Raw genomic sequence first — 24,666 nt, 5'->3', positions numbered from 1 at the left:
GCAGCCCACAATATGTAGTAGCTGATATTCAGTTGCGTTAAACTTTACATACTGTGGAGCAGCCAATCCAATATCACTCATTCTGCACCATCACCTGATATGAAATTCAACCCCTCGAAATAGACGCTTTAGTTCATGTAGCTAAAGGTTAACTAGGTATTAGATATTACACCTATAATTTAGCAATTTAATCAATATTGTTATAATCCAGAAAGTCAGTTGGTGAGGATAGAACTAGAGCTAGTGTTAATCCTTACCTTTATTTGCAGAGTTACACATTGCAAGTATATACTTCCCAAATTAATTCCATGCTACCAGTCTGGGCCAAATTTAATTTTTTTTGTGGCGAAATGTAAATTTTATTGAGTTTCATGGAGAGTTTCTCTTTGCAAGGCCTAGTGAGTTCTCTTGCTACATCTTACCAAACTTGCATCATTAACTACTGACCTACCTCACCCATCTATGTGATACATGCCTCCGATTATAGTCTGATTCTACCACTTGCTGTGTCCGAACAGCTCACTACTGCTGGGAAAACCTGGAATAGACTGGCATTCCTGGGAGCAGCACATCTTTAAAAGGCTGTTGTGCACCTGGACTAAAACTATTAGTCCAGAGATGTCCTGCATGGTTCCTGACATTTACCCTGGATGAGGCAGTGAAAGGAAAATTGATGCCTTGTTTTGTGGGCAGGACCTGGAGGTCCTGGTGAATAGACAGGCTCAGAAACAGGCTGTTCTCTTCCCTTAGGATCAGCAGAAACAATCTCAACATCAAGCCATGTCAGCCTGATTTAAGCATGTTACCAGGGAAATGCAGTATTAGCCATGTGGAGGAACACATGTAGTGTGGGAAGACGGTGGATGACCTTCTTCACTCTGCTGGTGTAAGTGCCACTGCCTTCTCTCTGCTACTTCACATTCAGCGAGTTTTAAGAAGATTTGTAGCTTAGGTTGAGGTTCTGGATGTATGTTGGCTCACAGAGTTGGAAGGTTCATTTTCAGAGGTTTCGTCACCATACCAGGTAACATCATCAGTGAGCCTCCGGTGAAGCACTAGTGTTAGTGATCCGCTTTCTATTTATGTGTTTTGATTTGCTTGAGTTTGTGACATCATTTTCTGTGGTGGTGTCATTTCCTGTTCTTTTTCTCAGATGTCTTTGATATAGGGACACAAACACATTGACTTCGTTACCATTTACCACCCTCTGAGAAAAAGAACAGGAAATGATATTACCACAGGAAATGATGTCACCAACTCAAGGAAACCTAAACACAAAAATAGAAAGCGGGTCATCAACACCAGTATTTCACCGGAGGCTCACTGATGATGTTACATTGTATGGTGACGAAACATCTGAAAATGAACCTTCCAGCTCAACGAGGACACTTACATCCAGAACTTCACACTCACTTTGTCTCTGCCACTGCATCCTCCTCCCAACAAGGTTCACACTCTGTCCCTGTTGCCTTCAATATTTCTCCTGACTCACTCTGTCCACTGCCAACTCTCCGCCATCACCAACTTTGTATATCCACTGCATTGCCTACTCACTTACTTGGGACACCTCCCCACCTGCACCAAAAGTAATACCTGTGCCACCCACTTTCATTTCTCTTAATACCTCCCTCTTACTTTACAATAGGGCAGAAAGAGTCAAGATATGACGGTTTGCTGCTCGGCAATTGGTGTCTCACTCCTTATGAGGAGAGACTCCAGACTCTGGACATCCCAAGTCAGTGACTCACCATGGACTGCTATCAGAGACTGCCTTTGACTTCATGGGCCAGGACCCCCTGAAGGAAGGCTATCTTGGTCAACTTGACTGAAGACTGCTGACAACCAAAACATGCTTTCTGGCTTTGTGTTGACACTAAACTGCACAGCCAAACAGCACTGCTGTGGGCATTGTATCTCTGGCTGAGGACCAAGGTTGAAAAAAACAAGGCAAGGATATTGTGAGCATTCAGATAGTGAGTGCTAAGACAGCAAGCATGCAGGCTGGAGATGTAGCCTGGTCCAGTCCATAACTGGATGCATATCCCTGAGTGCAGTGGATCCTTGTTGCAATATTGTAATGATAGTTGGCAATGTGCACTGAGGTCTGGAAATAAGGATAAAAATCACACAACACCAGGTTATATTCCAACAGGTTTAATTGGAAGCACACTAGCTTTCGGAGCGACGCTCCTTCATCAGGTGATTGTGGAGGGCTCGATCGTAACACAGAATTTATAGCAAAAATTTGCAGTGTGATGTAACTGAATTTTTGCTATAAATTCTGTGTTACAATCGAGCCCTCCACAATCACCTGATGAAGGAGCGTCGCTCCGAAAGCTAGTGTGCTTCCAATTAAACCTGTTGGACTATAACCTGGTGTTGTGTGATTTTTAACTTTGTACACCCCAGTCCAACACCGGCATCTCCGAATCATGGAAATAAGGAGGTATCCTATAGTAGATCAGAGATGTGTCATAAGGGTTCTTGGAGGCTGGTGTGAGATATTGTGTTATGAGACATTGTGTTATAGGCTATCTTTATTAACTCACTCACCAGCTCGCTATATTCATTCACGCCAGGTTCGCCTTCATTCATTCATAACCCTTTACTAACCCGTTATTTACTATAACACGGTTTCATTCATTCTTTCATAAAACCGTGATTTTGTTGTATCCAAATTTAAAAACAACCCTTTCAACCCCATTACTGCCTTTCCACACCTTATCAGCATACAGAACAATACCATCCCCATCAAATCTAAATACCTTTTAACTGAGCCATTATCCTTTAAGAAACTAACTGACAAATCAATGCTTGGATAGATGTCATACTGGCAAACAATACCTGCAAACAGGGTGTCTGTCAGTCTCACTGCAGGAGATGGGGGTGAAGTCCCCTGGAAATTCCAGGTTTTTTTTTAATCCAACTAGCTTACTCTTCCAAAATTTCCATTAGTTTCCTTCTAGTGATTTTGGACTTAATAATTTGCAGCCTTACCTTAACAGGAACCATCCAACTCTTTTTCAGAACCATTGCATTCCATTCCAGCATCACCACTGGCAATTTGTTCCTCAATTCTTTCACAAAACCATTTTCTAAAAATCTACTTTCTTGTAATACATTGGTCCACAATTCTCAAATCTAGTTTGTGAATGTTTCCGGGTCCAAATTCCACACATCCATAAAAAGTGCTGGCATAGTAGCACAATGGTTAGCACTGCTGCCTCACAGCGCCAGGGACTTGGGTTCAAATCCAGCCTCGGGCCACTGTCTGTGTAGAGATTGCACGTTCTCACTGTGTCTGCGTGGGTTTCCTCTGGGTGCTCTGGTTTCCTCCTACAATCCAAAGATGTGCAGGTCAGGTGAATTGGCTGTGCTAAATTGCCCATAGCTTTTAGGGATATATAGGTTAGGTGCATGAGTCAGGGGTAAATGTGGGGAAATTGGTCTGGGTGGATACTGTTTGGAGGGTCGGTGTGGATTTGTTGAACTGAAGGGCCTGTTTCCACACTGTAGGAATTCTAATTCTAAAAAAACGTTTCATCGTTATCCTCCAATGTACCTGAGGGAATAGATCCCATCTGTTAATTTGAATGGATAGTATATTATGGGGCTAACTTGGTGGATTTCTGATTTATGCTGTCATGGGTATGAAGCTCAGTGCAGGATGCGATGAAGGCGAAAATGTATCCAAAAAGACTAATAAAAATTAAGAAAGTAGGAAGTATTTTAAATAATGCTATAAAAGAAGCTACAGTTAAGAATCAAATCCTTTCAGTTCTTTTAAAAATAATTCTATGTAATATTTCTAGTTATGATTAATACTTTTTTTCGTTTGAACTGCTTCGTGATATAGATACAAGAAGATAACGTTTCTGCTTAACTAAAAACAGAAAATGCTGGAAATACCCAGCTGTCTAACAGTGCTTATGAGAGAGTCAAGAACAAATGTTTTAGGTCAACAGGTCAAGCACCTTCAGAATTACTGCTGAAATCTTGAGCATTTTCTGTTTTCATTTTAAATTTCCAGTGTTGGAAATATTTTCCTTTTATTAAAGCTTTTGCTTGATTTTTCTTGTCTAGAGTTGCAATATCATGAATAACTGATAACAGCTGAAAAACGTAACTGAATGTTGCAGCTATACAAAACTTACATTAGGCCACAAATGGAATATTGTGTGCAATTGCCTCACTATAGAAAGGATATGGAAGATTTGGAGAGAGTCCAAAAGTGGTTTACCAGAATGTTACCTGGATTGCAGTATATTAGCTATAAGCAGAGATTGGAGAAATTTTAATAGTTTTCAAATGATGGTACGGCTGAGGGGTGACCTTGTAGAGGTTTATAAAGTAATGAGGGACATGGATAGGGGAAATAGCCAAGTCCAAAACTAGGGGGCATAGGTTGAAGTGAGAGGGGACAGATTTAAAAGGGAGCTAAGGAGCAACATTTTCTCACAAAGGGTGGTGCATGTATGGAATGAGCTGCCAGAGGAAGTAGAGGTCGGTACAATTACAACATTTAAATAGCATCTGGATGGGCGTATGAATAAGAAGGGTTTAGAGAATATGGACCAAATGCTGGTAAATGGGACTAGATTAATTTAGGATATTTGGACAGCATGGATGAGTTGGACAGAAAGGTCTGTTCCCATGCAGTACATCTCTGACTCGATGATTCAAGGTGCCTGGAACATGCTGCCAAGGGAGGTGTAGAAGCAAATACAATAGCAATGTTTAAGAGGCATTTAGACAGGCTCATGATCAAGCAGAGAATAGAGGGTACAGACCATGTGCAATCAGGTAGGATTAGTTTAGAATGGCATCATGGTTGGCACAGACATGGTGAGCGAAGGATCTGTTCCTGTGCTGTACTGTTCTATGGTCTGTGAAAGTTATGAACTTATACCCAATAACCATATTATGGAGAAATGAATTACTATTCCTTTTAATGATATTGTTTGGAAAGTGTAGATCTATTATTTAAATATGGGTTTGTTTAAAATTTCTTTGATGTGATAATCAAAAGTTTTATTCTGGACAGATTATCAAACTTATGGTGTACCTACAATACGTACTGATTTGGCAGCCCCTCGCTTTCGTCGTATCAGTGATACAACTAACTATGGTGATGAAGCAACTGCTTCTGCATTGCTAAATCCTTCTGTGTTTGCCCAGAGGGAGGTTTTCGAGAAGGATATGTTCATGGATAGATCCAAGGAAGAGGTAAATCATTGACAATGATCTTTTAACTCTCTCTACCTAGTTCAAGGGCAAAACATAAATAAAGGAAGTTTTGAATAATTTTCTGCATTGATCAGAAATTAAAGAGATGGCTATATTTAAATAAAACTGTGGATGATGGAGAGCTGAAACAAATAAAAACTGAAATTGCTGAAGAAACCCAGCAGGTCTGGCATTGTCTGTTGGGAGAAAATTGAGTCCTGTTGACCCTTCTTCAGTACTATATTCAGATGTTATCCTGTCTAATAGCAAGTAAATTCAAAGTGAGCGGAGATAAAATCTGAATAGGATATCTACAAGTGAGTAGATTTTATGAATCTTATACCATTAGAATGAAGCTTCACTATGTGAAATGCACGTCAAGAATTTGATACAGCATTTCGAAATAATGGTGTGATTGCAGCATTTGATAAGGCCATAAAACAATTGTGATGCACCATTAACCTGGTCCATTCCTTCTGATGCAGCTGGGGTGCAAATTTTGCACTGTTTACTTATTTAACTAGTAATAGTGTACACCTGCACTATTTGTTCTGTTGGTAACTGCATGCCAGGAGCAGGAAGCATCACTTAAAGTCAGCCTGCGCCTCTTAAATGGGAAGCACACTCTGACTGGAGCAGGTGTGGGAAATGGTTGCAGAAGAGAATTTGAGCAAGAAGAATGCTGAATTATGACACAACATGGCAGAATGCAAGCTTCAAGACTTTCCTTTTGAAGCCTCGTTGGAAGAGGTGCTGAGCGAGAACAAGGTTGTATACGTACTTAGGATCAAGAAGCCCTTTAGACAAACTCTCATAGGGCATTGGGAACAGTAAGTTATCAAGTCAAGGAAAGTAGCCATGATCTAATGTCATATGAAATTCAGTGACCTCAGACAGGTCAGTAAATGTTTCTTCAAATATCACTTTCCATCTGCTATACCACAAACCTTATAGGCAGCTCAATGCACCATAGCCCTCATCGTTTATCCGCCAAAATTTCAATCAATCAATATTCTTATGTGGCATTCATTGCTTGACCTCACCCTTCGAACCCAGCATTGCTGTAAGCCCCGTAACCTCCCCCATTGATGATCAGCAGCATTCTACCAGGCAGACTGTGATAGTATTGTGTAGAAGCAGTCCACCAGGTAAACACATGTTGAATTCAAAGTAAGAGAATGTACAGGATGAGTAGTTTACGACTGTATATGCCATGGCATGATTTCATTCATAAATCTGGTTTGAAGTGTATCTTCTGTAGAGCTTTGTGGAAATGGCACTGTAAAGGTGAGTTAGAGAGGGAAAGCAAAGTGTGAGACTGTTGGTTAACCAGGAATTGAATTTGTATTCACTCACATCTCCTTTAGACTCACAGAATTAGACAACATGGAAACGAACCCTTTGGTCCAGGTCATCCATGCTGACCAGATATCCGAAATTTAATCTAGTTCCATTTACCAGCATTTGACCCATATTCCTCTAACCCCTTCCTATTCATGTACCCATCCAGATGCCTTTTAAATGTTGTAATTGTGCCTGCCTCTACCATGACTTCTGGCAACCCATTCCATATACGCACTACTTTCTGCATGACAAAGTTGCCCATTAGATCCTTTTTATGTCTTTCCCCTCTCACCTTAAACCCATGCTCACTAGTTTTGGATTCCCCTACACTGGGAAAAAAAACACTTGGCTATTCACCCTATCCATGCCCCTCATGACTTTGTAAACCTCGATGAAGCCATCCCTCATCCTCTGACACTACAGGGATAATAGCCAAAGCCTATTCAGCCTCTCCCTTTAATTCAAACATTCTGACCTCAGTAAAATCCTTCTAAATCTTTTCTGTATTCTTTCAAGTTTAACAACATCCTTCCTATACCATGGAGACCAGAAATGAATGCAGTATTCCAAAAGTGGCCTCACCAATGTCCTGTAAGTTGCAACATGATGTCCCAACTCTGATACTCAATATCAGTAAAGGCAGTGTACCAGACACCTTCGCGATCCTGTATACCTGTGACTCCATCTTCAAGGAGTTTACGAACCTGCATGCCAAGGTGTCTTTGTTTGGCAATATTCCCCAGGGCCCCACCATTACGTGTATAAGTCCTGTCCTGGTTTGTCTTTACAAAATGCAACACCTCACATTTATCAAAAGTAAACTCCACATGCCCTTTCTCGGCCCATTGACACATGAGATCATGGTCCTGTTGTAATCTAGGATAACCTTCTTCAATGTCACCTGCACCTCCATCATCTATTGCATCATCTATTGCATCCGCTGCACCCGATGTGGCCTCCTCTATATTGGGGAGACAGGCCGTCTACTTGTGGAACGTTTCAGAGAACACCTCTGGGACACCCGGACCAACCAACCCAACCACCCCGTAGCCCAACACTTTAACTCCCCCTCCCACCATCAAGGACATGCAGGTCCTTGGACTCCTCTATCGCCAGACCACAGCAACACGACGGTTGGAGGAAGAGCGCTTCATCTTCTGCCTGGGAACCCTCCAACCACAAGGGATGAACTCAGATTTCTCCAGTTTCCTCATTTCCCCTCCCCCCACCTTGTCTCAGTCAAATCCCTCGAACTCAGCACCACCTTCCTAACCTGCAATCTTCTTCCTGACCTCTCCGCCCCCACCCCACTCCGGCCTATCACCCTCACCTTGACCTCCCTCCACCTATCGCATTTCCAACGCCCCTCCCCCAAGTCCCTCCTCCTTACCATTTATCTTAGCCTGCTGGACACACTTTCCTCATTCCTAAAGAAGGGCTTATGCCCGAAACGTCGATTCTCCTGTTCCTTGGATGCTGCCCGACCTGCTGCGCTTTTCCAGCAACACATTTTCAGCAATCTTCTTCAATGTCTACCACACCACCAATTGTGGTGTAATCTGCAAATTACTAACTGTTCCTCCTATGTCCGCTTCCAAATCATTTACATAAATGACATAAAGCAGTGGAGCCAGCACCGATCCTTGCAACACACCGTTGGTAATAGGCCTCCACTTCAAAAAACAGCCCTCCATCACCACACTTGTTAGAGTTCATTGTGAACAGCCTGGTCAGAAAGTGTTTGATTTGTCTTTTCTGTCCCTTAACATTTCTTCCTCCTCCTGTCCTCTCTTCTCTCCAGTTCCTCACTTGATAGCCAAGTAGCTATTGGCAAGAACTGTGTCCTTATGATGGTGAGGTTATGTATACCATGTAATGTACCAAGATGGATCTTGACACGAGTTCTGCCAATTACTGCAGCACTTCCCACTGTTGTCCAAGCAGAAGAAGCATTGTTGAGGCACTTCAGTTGCCTCCTTTTCTCACTTTGTGCAGCAGCATGTCTTCACTTATGTGCATTTACATGGGATTATGTACGAAAGTCATGAACCATGTGGTCAGTGGATAGTCCTTGTCACCCATTAACTGCCCTGTGGTGTGTCATGCTGGTGAAACTAGAGAAGTGAACTTCTGTAGGGTGAAGGCTTTGGCAAATTACTCTTAATTGCAAGAGAAATCAACATAAAAAAGTAAGGAAGTATGGGGCAATAATGATATCACATTTTCAAGTACATTGTCTGCTGTGCTCTCTGTTTATTTGTCTTTGACTTAAGTATAGCAAAAGTTCACAAGATTGATTCACAAGAGGACTGACCTATGAGGAGAGATTGAGTGGGATGGGCTGATGTTCTCTGAAGTTTATTAAAATGGGTAGAAGACTGAGGTTGTTTCGCCTTGCTTATTGAAACTGGAATAGAAAGGCTTGCCCTCCAGATACTGGTCTAATGAGTTTCAGTCATTCTCCATTACAATGTCAGTAAAACGTACTTCCCAGATATTGCTGCTGATATGGGCTTTTTCCATATACTGATGTTAATTGGTGAGAAAACTTCCTGTGATCCAACCATGGGGAGTCTTCCAAGAGCTCTGCAAAATTAAACATGGGACGTCAACTAGTCCAGATGGAGTTCCAGCCAAGCTGATCCAAGCTTCAGCCTACATTGTACTTAATTTGCTGAGGGTGTTGTTCAATATTAATTGTAAATATTAATTTTCCCATGGACCTATTTATGTTGAATACAGAAGGCAGCATGTTCACCTTATACAATGAGTGGCAGTTAACTCTCCCTCACTGTTTCCTATGATAGGAGAATTCAGAATAAAAGGCACAAATTTTAACTTAGCATTGAAATCAGTAAGCAATTCTTATCAACAAAAACAACAAACAAGTTGGGAGCAGAAATAGGCCATTTGGCACCTTGAACCTGCTCCACTATTCAGTCAGTTTATGGATGATCTGTTTGTGTTTTGAATTCTATATTCCCCTAATAATCTTTATTTCTTGTACAATAAGAACCTATCCACCACTTACAAATATTCATTGACTTCACCTCCACTGCTTTCTGAGGAAGAGAGTCCAAAGCCAGACAACCCTCAGAGAGGAACCTTTCTTCTCTGTCATAAAAGGGGGCGACAATTTTAAAGTAGTTTTTCATTCATAAAAAGAAGCACCCTTTCTCTGTCCACTATCAGTACAATATTGAAACCATTCAGTGTTTTATGTACTTCAATAAGGGGAGGTGATGGCCTAGTGGTACTATCACTGGACTGTTAATCCAGAGACCGAGGAAATGGTCAGGGGATCTGGGTTTGAATCCTGCCATGGCAGATGGTGGAATATGAATTGAATAAAAATCTGGAATTAAAAGTCTAATGATGACTAAAACGTATTTGGTTCATTAATACCTTTCCTACCTGGTCTGGTCCCATGTAACTCAAGACCCACAGAAATGTGGGTTACTCTTAACTGGCCTGTCGACAATTAGGAATGGGCAATAAATGCTGGCCTAGCCAGTGATGGCCACATCCTATGAATGAAGAAAAAAAAATCAAGTCAACCCTCACTCTTTGAACTCCAGTAGGATCAAACTTAGTTTGTTGTCCAGCTTTCCTCATAAGACAATGCGCTCACCGGAGGTATTAATCTATTATAACGTCCACTGATTAGCCTCCAACCACACATAGTATTTGAGACATGGTCTCACTAGTGTCCTATATGACTGAAGTGTAATGTATTGCCCCCACACCATGAACTCCTGCTTTGTGCAGTAGGCTTTTCAATGGCATCTTTCAAATACCTGCTGGAAAGTCAAGGACAGTACTTCTAGGATTTCAAGGACAGTGTCTTCAGACTCCTATACACATGTCTCTTACTCCTTTAATGAACTTGATTTTCCTTTAAAAAAAATCATGCTGACTCTTCCAGATTACTTTTGAGATTAGATTACATTACATTACAGTGTGGAAACAGGCCCTTCGGCCCAACAAGTCCACACCGACCCGCCGAAGCGCAACCCACCCATACCCCTACATTTACCCCTTACCTAACACTACGGGCAATTTAGTATGGCCAATTCTAATTTAGCATGGCCAATTCACCTGAGCTGCACATCTTTGGACTGTGGGAAGAAACCGGAGCACCCGGAGGAAACCCACGCAGGCACGGGGAGAACGTGCCAACTCCACACAGTCAGTCGCCTGAGGCAGGAATTGAACCCGCATCTCTGGCGCTGTGAGGCAGCAGTGCTAACCACTGTGCCACCGTGCCGCCCACCGTTTTGATACTCTGATTGAGTTTTTCTAAGTGCTCACTTGTAATTTCTTTAATGATCAAGTCTAACACATTCTATATGACAACATCAAGCTAACTAGCTTGTAAATTTGTGTTTTCTCCCTCATCTTTCTTGAGTAGAGGTGCTATATTTGCTACTTTCCCGTATGTTTGAACCTTTGCTGAATCTTGGGAATCTTGGAAAATTAAGAGCAACACATCTACTACCTCATTAGAGATCTTTTAAGTCCCTAGTATGAAAGCCAACAGGTGCAAGCTAACAGACTTGTTAGCTTGCAGATCTATCAGTTTGTTCAGTTGGTCACTTCCAATGTGATTGTAATTTCATCAAGTTCCTCTCTCACTCTGTCTCTCTGCCTTCTCCCTCTTGATATACAGCTTTTAATAGAATTTTTTGTATCCTCTAAAATTAAAACAGAAGCAAAATATTTGTTCATTTCATTTGCCATCTCTTCATTATCTACTATAAATCCTCAGTAATGCTCTGGAGCAGGCAGATACTCATTTTACATACTCTTTTCCTCTTTTAAATGCCTTTGGAAAGTCTTGCTATCCATATGACTGTCTCCATGTACAAAGTATCCAAGAGGCAGTCCCCCTCCCTGATGTGTTGCAGTTTCGGCTTCCTATCCTTAAGCTCATAAACTCGAGCTGCAAACCTTCCGACAGACATGTTTGTCAATTCAATTATTTGTTTCCTTTTTTCTGCATTTTGTTAATCTTAAGACTCGTCCCTGTTCTACTTTAAACCTTCAAAATATAATAGACCTTAAATATTTAGCATATAAGCAGCAAATGTTTATTATCCCAAAAATTACTTTATTCATAAAGTTTGTTTAAAAAAATTACAAAATATTTCAACTTGAATTTACCAGAATTTGCAATGATATTCAATTTGTCCGCATGCAGCATGTTTCACTCATTGTGATTCTAATAGACTAAACATTTTACAAAATGTGAGGTAAACAACCTGAGGATGAAAACAATTCACATTGGAAACTACAATAAATGTAAAAGATGTAACAGTTTCTTCTAAATGCTAAATGTGCCCTAAAATATAATTTCTTACTCTCCTCACTGACACTAACTGTCCCCAGGTCCTCCTTTCATTGTACAAAAAGAGTGGTGTTTAAAAAGCACATTCCTGATGAAGAGCATATGCTCGAAACATCGACTCTCCTGCTCCTTGGATGCTGTCTGACCAGCTGTGTTTTTCCAGCACTACACTTTTCGACTCAAATAGTCGACAATGTTTGGATAATTCAAACTTTCTACTGAATGAGTATCGCAAATTTCTATTAGCGATCTTCTACAGCACGATTTTTTTATAGCGTTTTTCCAATACACGAGGTTGCAGAGGAAAACAACTATTGCGTTATAGCAGGACAACCTATACAGACAAAGGCTGGTGAAAATCAGAAAAACTCTCAAAATCAATGTAGGGTCTTTTTAAAATTGAGCTTGCCATTATTTTTCAGTAACAATTGAAATTTTGTTTGGCATAAAGGTGTATAGATCTAAGTCAGGTAAATCTGCGATTCATATCACCCATAACCTGATGAATGTGGTACGTGTCTCATTGACATTTACTGCACACAAGGAGACCATTTAGCCCATCATGTCCATGCTGGACATCACATTCTGACTACACTAGTCCCATTTTCCAGCTCTTGGCCCATAGCCCTGAAGGCTATGGCAACTTAAGTGAATATCTAAGCATAGTTTAAATGTTATAGGAGCTTGACTCAGCCTTGCATTCCAGCAGTCTTACTCCTATTCTATTGTTTCATTTATGGGAATCAATGTAAAATCTTTATAAACAGTCTCTTAGAAAACAGCATATCTGTCAAATTTAATAAGTTGCTGCTCCATTCTACCAAGTGTACAGTTTACTACAGATTGTACAACTGGATGAATAAGCTTGTAGAAACTTACTGTGATGTTTTATGTCAAATATCTGCTCTTGTTATTGCTATAATTGAGCTTCAGTCAAGAAAAGTTAAAACATTTACTCAAATTCTTTATGCTGAGAGCAGTTCGGTGGATCTGCTGTTCATTCAGATTTTCACTTAGTACATTCTATTTCACCCAATGCAGTATCTTAACCATTAGCTGTTGTAAACTACTGATTTCTTGAATTGTTTAATTTCACAATTAGGCTCTCTAAATTATAGAACATAGAAGAATACAGCGCAGTACAGGCCCTTGGGCCCTCGATGTTGCGCCGATCCAAGCCCACCTAAACTACACTAACCCACTATCCTCCATATACCTATCCAATGCCCTCTTAAATGCCCATAAAGAGGGAGAGTCCACCACTGTTACTGGCAGGGCATTCCATGAACTAACGACTCGCTGAGTGAAGAACCTACCCCTAACATCAGTCCTATATCTACCCCCCCTTAATTTAAAGCTATGCCCCCTTGTAATACCCGACTCAATACGCGGGAAAAGGTTCATACTGTCGACCCTATCTAACCCCCTAATCATCTTGTACACCTCAATCAAGTCACCCCTAAACCTTCTTTTCTCTAGTGAAAACAGCCCCAAGTGCCTCAGTCTTTCCTCATACGATTTTCCTTCCATACCAGGCAACATCCTGGTAAACCTCCTCTGCACCCGTTCCAATGCCTCCACATCCTTCCTATAGTATGGCGACCAAAACTGCACACAATATTCCAGATGCGGCCGTACCAGAGTCTTATACAACTGCATCATGACCTCAGGACTCCGGAACTCAATTCCTCTACCAATAAAAGCCAGTACGCCATATGCCTTCCTCACCGCACTATTTACCTGGGTGGCAACTTTCAGAGATCTGTGTACATGGACACCAAGATCCCTCTGCTCATCCACACTACCAAGTATCCGACCATTAGCCCAGTACCCCATCTTTTTGTTATTCTTCCCAAAGTGAATCACCTCGCACTTAGCTACATTGAATTCCATCTGCCACCTTTCTGCCCAGCTCTGCAGCTTTTCTATATCCTGCTGTAACCTGCCACATGCTTCCTCACTGTCAACAACTCCTCCGACTTTCGTATCATCCGCAAACTTGCTCACCCAACCTTCTAACCCCTCTTCCAGGTCATTTATAAAAATGACAAACAGCAATGGTCCCAAAACAGATCCTTGCGGAACACCGCTAGTGACGGCACTCCATGAAGAAACTTTGCCATCAACTACTACCCTCTGTCTTCTTCCATCCAGCCAATTCCTAATCCAAACCTCCAACTCACCCTCAATGCCATATCTCCGTATTTTCTGCAGTAGCCTACCATGGGGAACCTTATCAAACGCCTTACTAAAATCCATATATACCACATCTACCGCTTTCCCCTCATCAACCTCCTTCGTCACCTTTTCAAAGAATTCAATAAGGTTTGTGAGGCACGACTTGCCCTTCACAAAACCATGCTGACTATCCTTGATCACATTATTCCTATCTAGATGTGCATAAATCCTATCCCTTACAATTCTCTCTAAGACTTTGCCCACAACAGAAGTGAGACTCACCGGCCTATAGTTACTAGGGCTATCCCTACTCCCCTTTTTGAACAAGGGAACCACATTTGCTATCCTCCAGTCTTCTGGCACTACTCCTGTAGACAAAGAGGACATAAAAACCAAGGCCAATGGCTCTGCAATCTCCTCCCTTGCTTCCCAGAGAATCCTAGGATAAATGCCATCAGGCCCAGGGGACTTATCTATTTTCACCTTTTCCAGGATTTCCAACACCTCTTCTCTACATACCTCAAAGCCATCCATTCTACTTATTTGTGCCTCAGTATTCTCATCGACAACAATGCCCTGTTCCTGAGTGAATACTGAAGAAAAGTATTCATTCAGTGTCTCCCCAATCTCTTCCGCCTCCACACGCAACTTCCCCCTACTATCCTTGACTGGACCTATTCCTACCCTAGTCATTCTTTTATTCCTAACATACCTATAGAAAGCCTTAGGGTTTTCCCTAATCCTATCTACTAAGGACCTTTCATGTCCCCTCCTTGCTGCTTTTAGCTCTCTCTTCAGGTCCTTCCTGGCTATAAAGAGTGTCTCTTTATTTTGTTGAGTGAATGTCTTATCTAGTGCAAATGCCAATTAGATTTTCTTCTTAATAGATCATTACAGATTGTCCAATTTTTAATTATCAACAAATTGTCAGCTTTCTTTTGCAATCGGTCAATCTAAAAAATGGGCTTGAAAATGCATTGACGTTTCCTATTTCCATTTATATTTTTTCAGATTAAGAGAATATTTTGTAAGGTTGGAGTGAACATGTCAAAGGAAACATTTGAAGAGGTCTGGAAGCGTGCTGCCATGAAACATCCGAAAGGAGAAGTTAGTGTGGAGACTTTCCGGAATGTTCTGGATGAGATTCAGACAGCACAAATTCTAACTTGTTGACCAATGAAATTTTTTTTTCACAGAATTTCAGGCCTTTTAAATTAAATGTGTGGAGTTTTGGAATTGTGCACACAAGTCTATGTCCAAAGAGCTGGTTTAAAGTTATTATTATATCTTTAAACTTGTGAATGGGGTGTAATTTTTATCATCAAACTTTTGGTCATCATATTACTTGGATAAAAATAAAATACCAAACATTCAAATGAATATATAACATCGTAGCATTTGGAGCATGACTCTCTATGTATTACTTTTATTGTAGTTGGGCATTATGAATATTTGGATATGACAAATTTCATGCAGCTAATTTAAGCATCATACAAAACATTAATGCTTTACATTCAATTTTGTTTCAAGTGTAAAAAAAAATTATAGGAATTGTCATAACATTTGAATAATGTGTCTTTGTATCTAATGTCTGAGCTTTTATTAAAACAGAGTGCATTTTGCAAAGTTTTTCAAAATCCAAAACATTTCAGCTGAGAACTCACTGCGTGGCATTTCAATTTAAACTTGCTCAATCATCAAATAAATTTAAGAATATGCTGTTTCTTCACAACAATAAACAGAAAAAAAACATTTTTCACAGATGTTATCATGATCATTGCCATTGAAAGTTGGAAGATCTGTGAATATCTCATAGAAATGGAATGAATGGTGATTGATTGGGAAATGCTGATGGAAGATCAACACTCTTGTAATGAATATTAAACTGTCTGACCATATGCTTTTGGTGACAACTAAGGACTTTTTACAGAATCTCTAATTTGGCAAAAATAATGCAATAGCTGTTAAACAATTGGTCATTTAAACAGCATGCACTCTCTCATTTGGGACACTGGTTCAATGGATGAAAAATCATCATCTGGTTCATCCTCAGAGCCCTGGAAATGCAATCCTCAAACTGTTGTGAGCTTGGAGTTGTGATTTGTATAACTGGTAGATTTCAGATCTTCTTAGTGAAGACCAAATGTCTTGCACATTGTTTCTCACTGTGTCCCAAGTGAGCGAATTGCTCCCAATACATCCTGGCTGGATATGACCACCTGTTGAAAGCCCTTCTCTCTCTGCTCCTCCACCCAAGCAGAATGCTTGTCTTGTCCCTTGTGGCTTCTGCTTATTGTCCTGGTCATGCTCTATCCTCAGAAAAGTCTGGTAATGTAACTATATCTGGGAGTGCCAGCTTTTGCAAATGACTATACCCTGCAAATACACTATCAACAGTTTTACTGCATCTCAATCCCCAACAGGATATCAAGGTTTGCATCCCACCTACCAAGTCAAGCTACACATCACAATAATCAGTCTTTTGGGCTCCATAAAATCCTGTGTCCCTCACCCCCCACCACCATTGATTGTGGAGGAGAATACTTCTTGCCACTGCAGTTGTACACACATTTTGTATAAGTGTTGCATTTCTTACAGACTCTTTCCAAAATCGAGACATTATTTAACATAGATGAACGGTCTTGAACAGAACCACTGAACTGAATCTTGCATTTTTCAGACTGTATGTAGTGTCCTTGCAGCAGCTTTTCGATACTGATTGCCGTCACACCTTGCAATGCAAGCCCATGTTTCCAAAGTGTACTGCAAGTGGATCAGACTGTTATCATGATGGCCAAGAGGGATTAGCAGATGTTGGATGGCAAAGTCCATGGACGAGGGGTGCATGCAGCTGGTTGCTATGGATGATGCCTTGAGATCCTGTTGAGTACTGAGCAACAAGTTGCCAGGTGTCTGCCCTGATTTCCCTGATGAGACTGGATGACATTTGGCTTGTTTGGTAAGACAGGAAACTGAACATTAATAAGGCAAGTTTTGGCATTAATGCAGGGTTTAACAAACAATAATACCCCTTACCTGGCAACTTGTTGCTGTCTAACTCACCTTGCTGCTTGGCAAATGCAAAAAGATCCATTATTGTGACTCATAGACAGCATTTCAGCACATCCCAATATCTATGCATTTTATTTTGCCTTTTCCCCCTCTCTAATGATCAAATGGAGATCCTATCAACTCCTCAGTCAAAACAGAATCAATCTTGATTCTACCAATCATTATCCCTCACCCATAATCTTTCTCATAGCCACCCACTCTCCGCTCTTATTTCCTTTTTTTTTACTTTGCATACAATAATTGGGAATAAAATGAAGGAATGTACCTGATGGTATCAATTTGGCACATCAACAATAGCAGTTACCTGGCATGTCAAGACATAGCCAATTCATAAGTTAATATTGGATGCTCCGTAAGTCCGGTATAAAAGCAATTGGTGCTCATTATCTTTGTAAATATTCTTGGGGCACCAAATTAAAAATTGCTGTGTAAAATGTATGAAAGGTTTAAGATGCCAAATATAATTCACAGAACTGAGCTGAAAATGTGTTGCAGGAAAAGCGCAAAGGAGAAGGGCTTATGCCCGAAATGTCGTTCTCCTGTTCCCTGGATGCTGCCTGACCTGGTGCGCTTTTCCAGCAACACATTTTCAGCTCTGATCTCCAGCATCTGCAGTCCTCACTTTTTCCTCGATAATTCACAGAAGTCAGTAATAGAAATCATATATAACATATTATTCAACAAAAAAAATTCCAAAATGATTAACTGTACTAATTCTTTAATTTTCAATAACCTGTTTCCAGCAGAGGACTGTCCCACTTTGTATCCTTCTTCCAGTAGCAAAATGAATATATTTTGATGTGTTAATTTTTTGTAAAAGTTGCATCTGGTAAAGGTTAATCTCTCGATGGAATTCAGGAAAATTTATCTCCAAGGTATTTCTTTTACTTTGATCTTCAACATAAAATAGTAAGCTTTATAACATCTGCTCAGTAATGAACATAAACTTAATACATTTCTTTGCTACTACAGATCAATTTAAAGGTTAATATAATGCATTTGATATTTATTAATATTGTCATACATGTATGTATGCATATATAAATATATGAAGAAAAACATTAAAAAGTGTATGCTAAATATTTCAAATGATCAGACATTGTGAAACAACGTGTGCTAATGATACTTTAAATTGAAGTTTCACTGTGTAATTACTTCAGATATCCCCAACTGAATCCCTATTGAATCCATATGTATATAGTTTAAAAAGTCTTACAATAAATTATTATTGTAGCAAAATTGTTGCTTCAATTAGAACAGGAGATGAGTTGATTTCACTATCTATTAACTGAATGGAGAAGGCTGATTCTCTATTTTAAATGCATTTCTAATTCCTGGAATATTCCAAAATATTTTCAAGATAAGCAGTTTGCTATTTTAAAAAAAGTAACATTTTGTTGAGAATATGCAATATGTGTTTCGGTTGTAGCTCATATATAGTCTTGCTTGTGCTCTGTTTATTTTGATTACTCACCATACTGGTTGTTCAGTATTGTTTATAGCATTCAGCTCAGTTGTTGGCTTGTGATTAAACCCTTGTACAAATATGAGTGATACCTGGCAGAATTGGATGAGATGTCCGATGGGGCTGATTTCAAAATCAGCAGCAAATCCCATCATCTTTTATATTTTTCACAAGTACTGTGGCAAATTTCTTTCAAGGCAGTGGCAAGTGGCCAATTAAGGAGGATTATTGCTGGTTAAATGCCTTGTTGACAGCCCAACTTGATCTGGAAACCAGAATGAGAACCTGATGGATTCAGCTCATTACTTGCTCCATTCCATCTTGCATTACGACCAAACTGCACGATCCACAGGGGCCAGCTGCATGCATCCCTCATCCACAGATATTGGCATCCATCAACGCTAACTCCTCACAAACATCATGACATCCCCTCTGGTACACTGACAGGTTTGCTCAGAAGCACAGACTTGCATTGCAGGGTACATAATGAAGGACTGCTGCGGGACAGTTTGCCCGTATAGACAGGCAACTAGCTAAAGGAATGACCAAACTGCATCTACAGGCTGTTCACTTGCTCTCTTAGCACTCACCTACCTGGTTGCTCATGGCATTGCCTTGCCATGCCATATCTGTTGCCACAATTGTGCTTCAGTCAAAGGCTGTCACTATTGCTGTTTTGAAGTGCAGTACTGCACAGACATACAGACAGCCTACAGATCAGTCTGTACAAGGAGAGCACCTTGGTGAAAGACACTCAAGTATAGCATGTGCCAGAGAACTGTGGGGCAAACACAGTGTATGTTTATTCAACCAGTGGCCATGTAAGAAATTGTTGGAGTCCTATCCTCAGTCCAGCCAACAGGGTGCTGCTGTAGGTCAGGGCATTCTGGTACTATCATCACAGGCACAGACCACACACAATGCAGGGCTTTGCTATGGTTAGTCTTCTACTTGGGACACTCACTGTCAGGGGAACTGTCTTAGTACTGGGTGAAAGTGAGGACTGCAGATGCTGGAGATCAGAGTCTAGATTAGAGTGGTGCTGGAAAAGCACAACAGGTCAGGCAGCATCCGAGGAGCAGGAAAATCGACATTTTGGGCAAAAGCCCTTCATTAGAAATGGTGTGTCAGTATCAGTGTCTCAGTACGGTCTGCAGACTATACATTGCTCAGTCCAGTAGGACCAGAAGCAGCAGTCAGGGGAATTGCAACTTGTCAGTTGTGTAGTTGCAAACATGTAGTCGGAGGTCTGGATTTTTATATAATCTCTTGCCTTGTTAATCCTCCCAAAATGCATCAGTTCAGACTTCTCGGGATTAATGCGCATGTATGTTGGAGACACAACCCTCTAATATAGGTGCAGTATGTCTCATTGTATGGAGAAACGTGCTCAGTCCTCATCCACAGCGTATGTCACCAGTGATTGTTCTGGGATCGAAGGAAGTCTTTTGTTCTTTTTATTCCAATGTTTGGGCCTTTCCGGCAAGAGTCGTGGGCCCTACTGCTGAGGGTGACTACGAAGAAGGTAAAAAAGATGCAGAAGGGTCAGGGCTGATGGTGAACCCAGGGGCAGCAGCCCCTCTGGAGGGTGAGAAGCATCCAACTCAGGGAGAGGTCACAGCTGCATGGCCTCTCAGATACATACGGTGTATCGGGGACCCAGTTTTCCAGCCTTGACTCCAATTCCTGAGGCACAGTGCTGATGCAGATTCCATATGACCCACAACTCTGTGAAGTACGCTAGAGTTGAACCTGAAGTCTGCAGGAATAGGAAACCATCCTCTCCCAGTATTTGGGAATGCTTCCTTCCAGGGAGCAATGGGTGACCTGTGTGGAATTGCTCAGTTGTGCATCCACAAATACATCAGGATAATGACTGACGCCCGGTCACACCGGTTCATTTAGTTTCCCCATGACAAATAGTAGGATTCAGAAACATCGCTAAGCTCCCCCGACTATAGAATACCATTGACTATACAACATGGCACTGCGATGGCTGTATCAGAATACTGACTGAATGGCGAGTGGTTCTGCAAATGGCACAAGATAAGATGGGGCTGGGATTGATGTGGGAGACACCATGGAGGCAGTATAGATAATTAATTTGGCTTGTTTGGTAATACACAGTGGAAGAACACACTTGGACCCATGAAACCTCCAAAAAACTTAATGCAATTTGTAACTAGCCAAAATAACTTGCAAAATTCAGCTTTTGATCTATTTTCAAATACCCCTTTAAACTTACAGTATCTAAAGGATGTTTGAACTTGCCTACAGTCGGTGGGCAGTGGAATAATCACAGTAAGAGTTCATGTTCTAGGGGCACGAGCTCAAATCCCATCACAGAGCGTGAAATTTGAATTTAATTAATAAATCTAGAGTTTCTAACCCATTGCCAATTGTTGTAAAAATACATCCAGTTCAATAACATAGTATGCCATTGAGTCTGCCCTGCTATTCAATACAGTCACAGTGGATTAAATACTTTAATGTCATTGATTAGCCCTGTAACCCTGTCCATCCTGGTAATCAGAAATCTGTTAATCTTTACCTTAAACATACTCGAAGATGGTGTCTTCACAGTCTTCTGTGGTAGAAAATTTCAAAGGTTCACAGCTCTCTGAGTAAATTTATTTTCTCTCATCTCAGATCCCTTATTTCCAATTGATCTTGCTGGTTCCAGACAGAAGAAACATCTTGCCCACATCTACCTTGACTATCCCTTTAAATATTTTATAGGTTTCAATGAGATCATCTCTTGTTCTTCAAACCTCTAGAGAATATAGGCCCAGATAACCCAATCGCCTTCATCATACAGTCCCATTTCCTGGAAACAATTGCCTGACAGTCATTCTCATGGAATCATACCTTAGAAACAATGTCCCAGGCTTCACCAATCATCATGTCCTGTCCCACCAGAATTGGGGATACAATGTCATCCCACTCTGAGGTCTCATTGCATCAGGTCAAACTTGGACAAGGAAACCTCCACTTGATTACTGCCCTCCCTCACCTTTTGAATCGATGCTCTTCCTTATTGAACATGATCTAAAGGAGGTACTGTGGGTGGCAAAGGCACAGAATGTGAGAGACTTTAATGTCCATCACCAAGAGTAGCTCAATAGTACCACTATTGACCGATCTGGTGGGTTGTAAAGGACATAGCTGCCACACTGAGTCTGCAGAGGTAGTGAGGGAACCAACAAGAAGGAGAAGCCTACTCAACCTCACTGTCACCAGCCTACCATAGCACTGGTCCATGACAGTATCAGTAAGAGTAACTACCTCACCTTGTGAAGACAAAGTCCTGCATTCACATTTAGGATACTCTTTCTCACGTTGTGTGCACCATGCTTAATGGGTTAGATTTTGAACAGATCCAGCAACTTAAATTAGGCCATCCCTGAGGCACAGTGGGGCATCAGCAGCAGAATTACATTCAACCACAATCTGTAACCTCATGGCCCACCATATCCCTTATTCTACCATTACTACAACCCATGTTATTGGCCCTGGTTCAATGAAGAGTATGGAATCAGCACCAGGCATAGCTAAAAATAAGGTGTCAAGCTGGTGAAACTGTAACATAGGAATACTTATTTTTTTCTTCAGGTTTTTTTTGTTTTGTTCTTTTTGCTCTCCTGGTTATGTTTTTTGTCTTTTAGGAGTACTTATATATTAAACAATTAGCATTCAATAGACACAATTAAGCAATCCCACAATCATTAGATCAGATCTCGGCTCTGCAATGCTTTCAGGTCCAGTTGTGAAATGTGCTGGACAATTAACTCACTGGAGATGAAGATTCCATGAACAACTTCATCCTCGATGATGGAACAGCCCAGCATATCCATATAAAAAACTTAGGCTGACACATTTACAACAACCTTCAGCTAAAAATGCCAAGTAGACATTCTATCTCAGCTTCCTCCTGCGATCCTTATCAACATAGATGCCAGGCTTTGGCCGATAAAATTTAATTCAAAGGCTGGAGAAACTGGGTAGTGCTAAGATTGTGGGTCCTAGCAACATTCCAGCAATAGTACTGAAGATTTATGCACCAAAGGTAGCTGTACCCCTAGCCAAGCTCTTCCAGCATGGTTACAACAGTAGCATCTGTATGACAGTATGGAAAATTGCCCTGTTATTTCTTACCAATACAAAGCAGGACAATTCTAACCCAGTCAATTGCCATCGGTCCACCCTCAATTAATAGCAAAGTGATGGATGTTTTCATCAAGACTGCTATCAAGCAGCACTTGCAAAGAGATCATTTGCTTTGTGATGCCCAGTTTTTCAAGATCCACTCTGTTCCTGACCTCACTAGAATTTTGGTTAAAACATTGGGCAAAAGAAATGAACACAAGAGGGACAGTGAAGGTCACTGTCCTTGACATCAAGGCAACATTTAACTGAGAGTGGCATCATGGAACACCAGCAGAATGAGAGTCAGTTGGAATCAGGGTGAAGACTCTGCTGTTGGAATCATATGTATTGTTAACTTGCACCATCTGAACGTTATACTTCATGGAACAAATTAAAAGAAAACAACAAAATGCTGACCTAAAATGGCAACTGTGATTACTTGATCTCAGATTAAGGTATCCAAGTGACTACTGTGGCACAAACAAAGGCATCTGCACTGAAATTAACATTTGATTTAAGCGCACTGGGGGAGTTTTCTCAGCTCTTGAACAACATGGGTCATGATGAGTCAATTGGTAAAATACGGCAAGATTGGAGATAATTAGATTCTTAATGTCAAAAAAAGTGCTGTTTCTGCACGGCAAGATGAGAATCTTGCTGATGAACAGCAGAAGTCTTTTTGCATGTACTGACATTGCTGCATTAATACATAACTTATTATCTCCCACAGGACAGATAGTAACTTGATAGCAACAATTCCTGCATGAAAGTTAGAGCAGGTGCATGATGGCTACAGCTTGCTGCATGTTCCTCCAGGCCTCCATCTTGGCCAGCATTATCCAGCATCTCAGGGCATGCTGCATGGATAACGATCACCATCCCCCCACTGCCCCCACACCCCCCCCCCAACCATCTACAGAGTGCACTCACACCATGCATTGTAATGTTACTGCCAGACTCTTCCATTGTGGGAACAAGTACCCAACTCATGATTCAAAGCAATGTGCATCTCAGCTGTTCACTTGCTTTCATACTGCACATTCAATTCATGCTTACATGAAGTCCATGTACTGTTGGTAGACTCACAATGCCCTTAGGGAGGGAACTCTAGGATGTTGACTCAGTGACAGTGAAGGAACTGTGATATATTTCCAAGTCAGGATGGTGAGTTCTTGGAGGGGAACTTGCAGGTGGTGGTTTTCCCATGTATCTGCTGCCCTTGTCCTTCTTTATGGAAATGGTAATGGGTTTGGTGGGTGCTGTCTAAAGGTCAATTTCTGTGGTGTGTCTTGTTAATGTGCATACTGCTGTGACTGAGTGTCAATGGTGGAGGGAGTAGATACTTGTGGATGTGGTGCCGATCAACTGGGCTGCTTTATCCTGGATGGTGTTAAACTTCTTGAGTCTTTTTGGAACTGCCCTTATCCAGGCAAGTGGGGAATATTCCATCACACTCTTGACTTGTGCCATGGGAAAAGGCTCTGGGGAGTCAGGAGGTGAGTTACGTGCCACAACATTCCTAGCCTCTGACCTGCTGTTGTAGCCACTGTGTTTATGTAGTGAGTAGAGTTGAGTTTCTAGTCAATGGTTACCCCAAGGTTGTTGACAGTGGGGGATTCAGTGATGGCAGCACCATTGAATGTCAAAGGTTGATGGTTAGATTGAAGATGGTCATTGCCTTGCATTTGTATGACGGGAGTGTTCCTTGCCACTTATCACCCTAAGCCTGGATATTGTCCAGATCTTGTTGCATTTGAACACAAACTGTTTCTGTATTTGAGCAGTTGCGTATGGTGCTGAACATTGTGCAATCATTGGCGAACATCCCCAATTCTGACCTTATGGTGGAGGGAAGGTCATTGATGGCTGACCACAGCACATGCACAGT

General features: G+C 41.2%; 1 protein-coding gene across 3 annotated transcripts in view; it reads left to right on the top strand.

Annotated features, from left to right (window-relative positions):
- efhb (EF-hand domain family, member B) overlaps positions 1–18,001 on the top strand; it is a 69,292-nt gene extending 51,291 nt beyond the window's left edge. For 2 of the 3 annotated variants that reach the window (XM_087987296.1, XM_043690212.2), the window contains 2 exons: positions 5,045–5,226; positions 15,107–18,001. In XM_087987296.1, the coding sequence (XP_087843422.1) occupies positions 5,045–5,226; positions 15,107–15,268 (344 nt within the window). In that variant the 3' untranslated portion in view covers positions 15,269–18,001. The remainder of the gene's footprint in view (positions 1–5,044; positions 5,227–15,106) is intronic. The other variant, XM_087987297.1, reaches the window with a different exon arrangement.
- The last annotated feature ends 6,665 nt before the right edge of the window (positions 18,002–24,666 follow it).

Source organism: Chiloscyllium plagiosum, unplaced genomic scaffold, assembly GCF_037043375.1.
Source record: "Chiloscyllium plagiosum isolate Xiang-an unplaced genomic scaffold, Cpla_swu_hap1 HiC_scaffold_5, whole genome shotgun sequence".
NCBI classification, from domain to species: Eukaryota; Metazoa; Chordata; class Chondrichthyes; order Orectolobiformes; family Hemiscylliidae; genus Chiloscyllium; species Chiloscyllium plagiosum.
This window is presented reverse-complemented; position numbering and strand designations above follow the sequence as displayed.